Source organism: Epinephelus moara, chromosome 10 (assembly GCF_006386435.1).
Source record: "Epinephelus moara isolate mb chromosome 10, YSFRI_EMoa_1.0, whole genome shotgun sequence".
Lineage (NCBI taxonomy): Eukaryota > Metazoa > Chordata > Actinopteri > Perciformes > Serranidae > Epinephelus > Epinephelus moara.
The window spans coordinates 4,947,090-4,954,070 of NC_065515.1; the positions used below are offsets into that span (position 1 = coordinate 4,947,090).

The following is a 6,981-nucleotide window of genomic DNA, read 5'->3' on the forward strand; positions in this document are numbered from 1 at the left end:
ACACACACACACACACACACACACACACACACACACACACACACACACACACGTCTCCCTTAAACTGCATTGAAAGAAATGAAACCATCAGGGTCGCTCTTTTTTTCCACAGAAAACTAATGGGACTTCTGTTTACTGGCACACATGCGTCAGCTGTTTACCGAGTCCTGAAGCACAACCATTATTATTATTATTCTCTTTCACGCCAGCCCCCTTACCTCGGGGCTCTCCTGGCGGGCAATAGGAGAATAATGGGCTGCTATGAATCACCTATCTCTGGGCACAGCAGAGGGGCATCAGACCGGTGATTCTGCGCGCAGCAGAGCCCCGAGGCCGATGATCGCCCCCCTCCCCTCCCCTTTCCTCTCCCAGCTCCATGCAGCCGCTTGGCGCAATTACTTCCACATGTTGCCGAAAAGAACAGTGTCCTTGTTCTCCAAACAAAGGATCTCAACTTCGGAAGACCGAGCTTACCCCGAACCGGTTTGAGGTTCTCACTTTTGGGAATCTTCTCTGGACACTTTTGGTTGAATCTGTAAATTGCACAGGTTACTGAGATCTAGAGGCAGTTTTCTGGGCCACTTTTTTTTTTTTGCTAAAACAAAAATATATATTTAATTTTATTTCGAATAATGTCAGCATGATAAAAGGCAAATGCATTCAATAACAGCTACAAAAACACCAGAGTTTTGTTGAAAATATGAAGTAATAACCAAGTTCCCAATACGCCCTGTGATTTCCGACTGATCACTAAAAAACTGCTGAGTCATACCAGTTCTTTTCTTGTCTATAAGATGACCAGACACTTTTTATTTTAAGTATTCTCTCCAAAACATGCCCTACAATGCCCTCATAAGTAAGGGCTGCACATGGTGGTTGGACACTCTTAATATAAAGATACGATGGAGCTGGATGGAGGTGGAGATGAAATAAAAACAGCTCTAAAATCCTCACATCAGGATTGTTTGCACACCATCACTTAAACAAGGATACTCCTCTTTACCACCATCACTCATTTCCTTTATGGTGACCTGCCCCCAGCTGTCCACTAGGGGGCTTTGGGAAAATATATCTAAATAAGTAGCTGAAATTTCAACCAAAGGAGACTTATCAAACTGAACAAATTTAACAAGTATTGCAAATAATTTCGACGCATGTTTAGTCCTTTCTGAGTCAAAACGAGGCCCCAAATCCGAGATCAGCACCACCCTGACATGCCTGTTTAAAACTTTATTTTTTAGGCGACTCTTTAAACTTGTAAGTAATGTAAGTACTTGGAGTTCCGCCGCTTTGTTATCGTCTAAAAGGTGTTACCCAGGTCAAATGCAATGACATATTAGACACACTATTTTCTGATTTCGCTCTCCGACTTGTCTCTGATAAAGAGTCCCTACAACACACAGGCCTGTTAGTGCACGTCATCATACAACACGGCAGCACATCCTGCGGTCACACACATGTGATAAGTGTTTGAGGATGACTCCACAGACTGTCGGTGGCCGTCGGGGCGGCGGGTCCCTGTGGGAGCTGTCCAGCGTGCTGAAATGTGTCTCTGGCAGAGTTGGCAGTGCTCGCATCTCAGCCAACTGTCTGTCTGTCTGTGTATCTAAACAATAAATAAATACATCAATAAAATCCGTCTTTTTTTTTCAGGAGCTCTGACGTCCCTGAAGCAGGAGAGAAACTCAGGGGCCTTATGGAGAGCTGCATTAACCATGAATATAGGTGAGTTTGTATGAATTGAAACAAAAAAGAATGACTTAATCTTACATAACAAATAAATAAACAAATAAATAAAGGGGTTGGGCTGTGATGCATGGAGGCCTGTAAATATATATTTTATTTTCTCACAGTATATTCTACTGTGTGCATGCAAAACAAAATTTTGGCTTGAAAAAACCTCCTAAGCGAAGTTGACGTCATGTTACTGCCAAACAGCAAATTTCTTGGTCATTCATATAAAGAGCATGCACAGTGATTTCAATTAGCCTTATGAAAACATAAATAAATTAAAATGTATGCACTGCCGCGGCCTCTTTATGTGCGTGTGAATGTATCTGACCTTGTTTATGCAAAGAGAGATTTACCCACTTGACTTTAACTTTTAAACCGTCGTCATTATGATTAACCAGCACCCCACCACACACACACACACACACACACACACACACGCAGGGATTAGCCCCTCACCAGCCTGACACGATGTTTGCAATGTATCCCCCAGATATTCACAAAATCTAACAGCCCACATGTCTCACGTTTTCCACTGTAGTTTGGTGCCTAACACCATCGTTTAAAGTGCACGTTAAACTTCACAAAACGTTTGAAGGTGTGGGAGCCATGAGGTGTAAAAGTGTCCTTGTCTCCCAGCTGGAATGATTTCCACAATCAATACCAAAGATCATCTTTTCCCGGCTCTCCTCACAGTCTCTGGTGTCACCCAGGCTTTAGATGAGAAGTATAGGCCGCATCTATGGAGGTTTATATTGCGCTGCGGATTCATTAGTAAAGTGGAGGTCTCTTCGGGAAAAGACAACGCTGCTCCCCTCTTTTCCACACCGGCACTTCAGCTTCTTCCAGCCTCCATCTCTCCGCATGAGACAGCAGCTGCAACCGGCTGAAAAGCGCTCTTATTAATTGTCTTTTGTCATGCGTAATTGCCACATTTTCAATGGTGGCCGAGGCCTGACGTCTTTGGAGTGGTCTCGTTTCTCTGTGCAGTGGTAGGTATAGTCCCTTTCATCTGAAATTTACATTCCGCAGACTGTGCGTCGGTTTAAACATGTTGTTTGATAAATGTGATCTGGAGTTTGAGTGTGGCAGTTTGGGGAGAGGGATCCGTTTGACCTGGAGGAATGGATCCACTGGTAAATGGAGCTTCAGCCCATTATAGTGGCCTTACAGTCTGAGGTCACGTCCTGCGGGGCTGAAAAGGGGGGAGTCTTTCTCAAAACTGCGATTGTTAATCGCTTTAAATGCTGCATTGGTCTTTCACACCTGCAAGGGAGCTCTAATTCGATTAATAGGAACTTCAATATATATATTCATTAGGTGGCTTTCCCCCAATAATATATGATCACCAGCGGGATGTGAAAGGGGACCATTTATTCCCGCTCTGAATGGGCCTGCGTGGGACCAAAACTTCACCTGCTTCCCCTCTCAATTAGGAATGTATCCCAAACTCTGACAGAAACGAGTTAAATTAGGCGTCAGCTAATTTCCAGCGGCCCCTCCCACGTAATCCCCCCTCAGAGTCTTTCCATTTGAGCGTGCCCCCTTTAATTCACCATAAGTTGAAAGGTTCAAATAGTGCCTAATGAAACAGTGACTAAATCGTTCTCTGTCGCTCGGAGGAACCCTGTAGCTGTCTCTCAAAGCTCTCTGAGCACACAGCCGTCGGGGGTCTCCGGCTAAATGCGAGTCCCAAGGCAGGACAATCTAACCTGTCAAAGCCTTTGCCCACTTCTATATATCCTTGTTCTGTGGTTTCAAGCAATAGCAGCATAATCAACCAACGTGGGACCGAAAACGCAATTAAACTCGCTTTGGACAACCAGAATCTTTTCAAAAGTGAACATTAATGGACTATTGGCTGCTCCCCAGGGGCGTTATCGGGTACCCTTTTGTGGTCAGGTTTAAGGAGAAATTACAGCTACACTTTCATATAGCTCACTGAGGCCAGTCTAAATTAAAAAGCTTATACCATCGTATGTAAATGGAACTGCGCTGTATGATGTTCCAGAATACAAAAAAACCACACAGTGAACATTTGCTCTAGCAGGCTATTAACGCAGCAGCTATAGCTTAGTAATGGCAGCTTAATAATGATAGCTGTCGATTGGTAGAACAGAGTTGAAAGGGTGATGTTATAGAATCTAAAATGGAAGATAACTGCAGTCACTGTTGTAGAGCTCCTGAGCTTTTACGCACGAGAGGCCAGAAAGGTAGAGCAGTATGTATTGAAATCAGACAGGGAAGTGTGTAAAAGTGTGTGAAATTTATATGTTTGGTTGAGATTGTGTCAGAGAAATTGATCGTTGCCAGGTGGAGATGGTGGTGGTGTTTTACTGGATTGCAGTGTGTTGAAAGGTGTTCCAAATATTTTGTCCACTCATACTGTTATATAATGATGTAAATGCGACAAAGTTAAGGGAATACTGTTTTTCACTGCAACTATAGTGTGAAAACCCTTAATAATAATAATCCCTTAACACTTAATAAGAGTCATAATAATAATGATGCACTGCAGTCTATGCAGAGTATTTATGTACATTTTCAAATACAAAATAAAGTTAATTTATTTTATGGGCCCATTTTCATTTAACTTGCATTGATGCAAAACTACATGTTTTTATTAATTATTATTTTAATCCTTAATAATAAAATATCTGCAGTATTAGATCCTTAACTTTAATAAATGAACACATCATAGTAAGTTCATACACAGACAGCTTCTTAGGGTCAATTCGTCATGTTTATTACAATAAATACAGATATACATAGTTTACAAATTGTTGCGTACAGGTTCCACACAGGTTAGGCCTATACTATGTCTAAGGATTTTCGCTACCACACAACCTCACCGACAGTAATGGGATTTCAGGCAACAGTTGGGAACATTTAGCGGGGATGGTTAACCAGACCTGGGTTTGTAGGTGAGAATCCTGAAGGGATCAGAATACATCAGTTTATTACGGCACACAGCGGGTGGTGTTTGCCAATATTTCACAACAGTGTTAAAACATGTATTCACATTTTCCTTTAATTTAAAAGTAGGATACACATGAAGTGAAATGACATATTTTAAACACTTCTCAGACTTCATGCAGGAGAGTTTTGGCCCAGAGGTCGCGTGGTGCCGTAACCCATCACCGGAGCAGGGCAGAGTAAGTGGCAGCAGTGGGAATCGGGAGAGTCGCGTTCCTCTCAGATGGGTGACACCTCTTTCTCTTCCGAAGCAGAGGCCGGAGATAGAGACTCCTCGTCCTCTGACCTTGAATAGTCTGTGTGACCGGTTGTGCACTTGCAACCGCTGTGCGCGCTCCTCTGGGTGGCTTTCCCCTCCTTCTTGTGCTTCACCCTGCGGTTCTGAAACCAGATTTTCACCTGTTTCTCGGACAGGTTCAAATACGTGGCGATTTCGATTCTCCTGAGTCTTGAAAGATACATGTTCGTGGAAAACTCCCTTTCAAGTTCCAGGAGTTGCGTGCTCGTGAAAGCCGTGCGCATCCTCTTGCCATTCTGTATATGGCTGCTCTCGGTGGCGCCTGTTGGAGAAATAAAGTCAGAAGTTTAGCTTTTTAGTGTCACTACAAATCTAATCTAAATCTAATATGCAAATGCCACAACATCGCGCGTAAATCACTGTGCGTAAAAACCGAACATTTACATTCATCCAACTGCTTGAAAGTGCAGCATGAAGTGGAGCAACACGAATCTAACAGGTGCAAAACAGTGTTACTGGCTGTGAGTTGAGAGTGTAGCAAACAGGTGGCTTACCAATAGAAAGACAGTGGTATCTCCTGGCATCTGTGACGCTGAATGTGGGCGTGCAGACAGGTGTATGTCCCGGGTGCGCGAGTGCAGGAGACTGCTGATGCGCTATCCTCTGACAGTACTGTGCCTCCGCTCCTGGAAACTGACTCTTCAGCATGGGAATGCCGCTGCGGGAAGAGTGGATGTGGGACGTGACGCACAGCGGGCAAACACAGAAAGTCCCAGTTTTCCTGGATGGGCACACCGGAGCGGTGACCGTCATTACGCTCGGAGAATGCATGCTGATGGGAATAAGGAAGTCTTGTCCGGGATGCTCAACTGGTCCAGGTCGCACCGTATCCTTGATTATTAAAGAATCGACGTAAAAAGACCTGGACATGGCTGCGCTGCTGATAAGTGATCGCTCCGTGCACAAGATGATAGCTGTTTCTCATCTGAACCCCTCGGGATCTCCAAAGGTGCTTATGTTTGATGGTTCAACAAAAGGGACCCCGAAGAGGGTTGGCCCTGCAGCGTCACCCACGTGCGCACCCGGCTCCAAGGGTTTATACTGTCAGCGACCCAAACCACGTGATTTCTCCCTGGGCCTCCAATCACAACTTGCAGATTTATTCTTTTTATCCCCGAATTAAGAAAAGTCTTGGGCACTAAACTAATATTACCAGGAACAAAAAAATATTTATGTATTTTCTTATAAACTGTGTTAGTTCTGCACTGGCTTTCCTCAGCAGACTCAAACTATCCAAAAAACAAACCATCATTTTTGATCCAATGTAACAAAAAATAAAGCTTTAAAAATTATTTTTTCCCATATGTGCAGCTAAAATGTGTGTTTATGGTGTGCAACTTGTTTTTAATGATTTTTAAGAACTGGTTAGATATAAATCTGAAATTGTTAAATGTAATTTTAAACTCTGATCACCAAGCAACACTTCAAAAATACTAAACATGCATAAAAAACATCAGATGACTGAAACAGTTAATAGGAGAACCTGTTGGAGCGGGTGCAGTGGAAACTGAAATATAAATATCATAAAGTCTGTTTCTTATAACTTCTTCATTATAACAGAATAATAACTGTTTAAGTTTCCAATTAACTAAACGTGATTTGATCTTTATTATTTTTTTCCCAAATTAATCCAGAAATTGGTTTGTTCTTTAAATGACGCAAAGTTGCATGATAGACTTTATCCAGACTTTTATTCCACACTTCATTTATTTGTCCCAGATGCGAGTTAAGGAAATGTGCACGCGACTTTGAGCACTAATTGCTCCGCAGCCTAATCACGCTTTGAATCCGGTTGGTCCAGGTTTCACTTCCAGCAATTAAAGAATTATGAACTGATGGCGAGTCTGGGCTGCGGTTATTCGATGGCGATTAGGATTCAATTAGAAAGTGTTTATAATGGCCGGTCTGTGCGGGGGTAAACAGGCAGCTATTTCAGAAATGCGTTAATCCCTCATCTTGTGACAATAATTAGCGAG

The 6,981-nt window shown here is 42.9% G+C and overlaps 1 protein-coding gene across 1 annotated transcript; it reads right to left on the reverse strand.

Moving 5' to 3' along the window:
- Positions 1–4,452: 4,452 nt before the first annotated feature.
- On the reverse strand, positions 4,453–6,001 carry gsx2 (GS homeobox 2). The gene is made up of 2 exons (XM_050054962.1): positions 5,500–6,001; positions 4,453–5,267 (listed from the first exon to the last, which is right to left on the reverse strand). The coding sequence occupies exons 1-2, from the start codon at positions 5,873–5,875 to the stop codon at positions 4,927–4,929; spliced, it is 717 nt and encodes a 238-aa protein (XP_049910919.1). The 5' UTR covers positions 5,876–6,001; the 3' UTR covers positions 4,453–4,926.
- Positions 6,002–6,981: the final 980 nt, after the last annotated feature.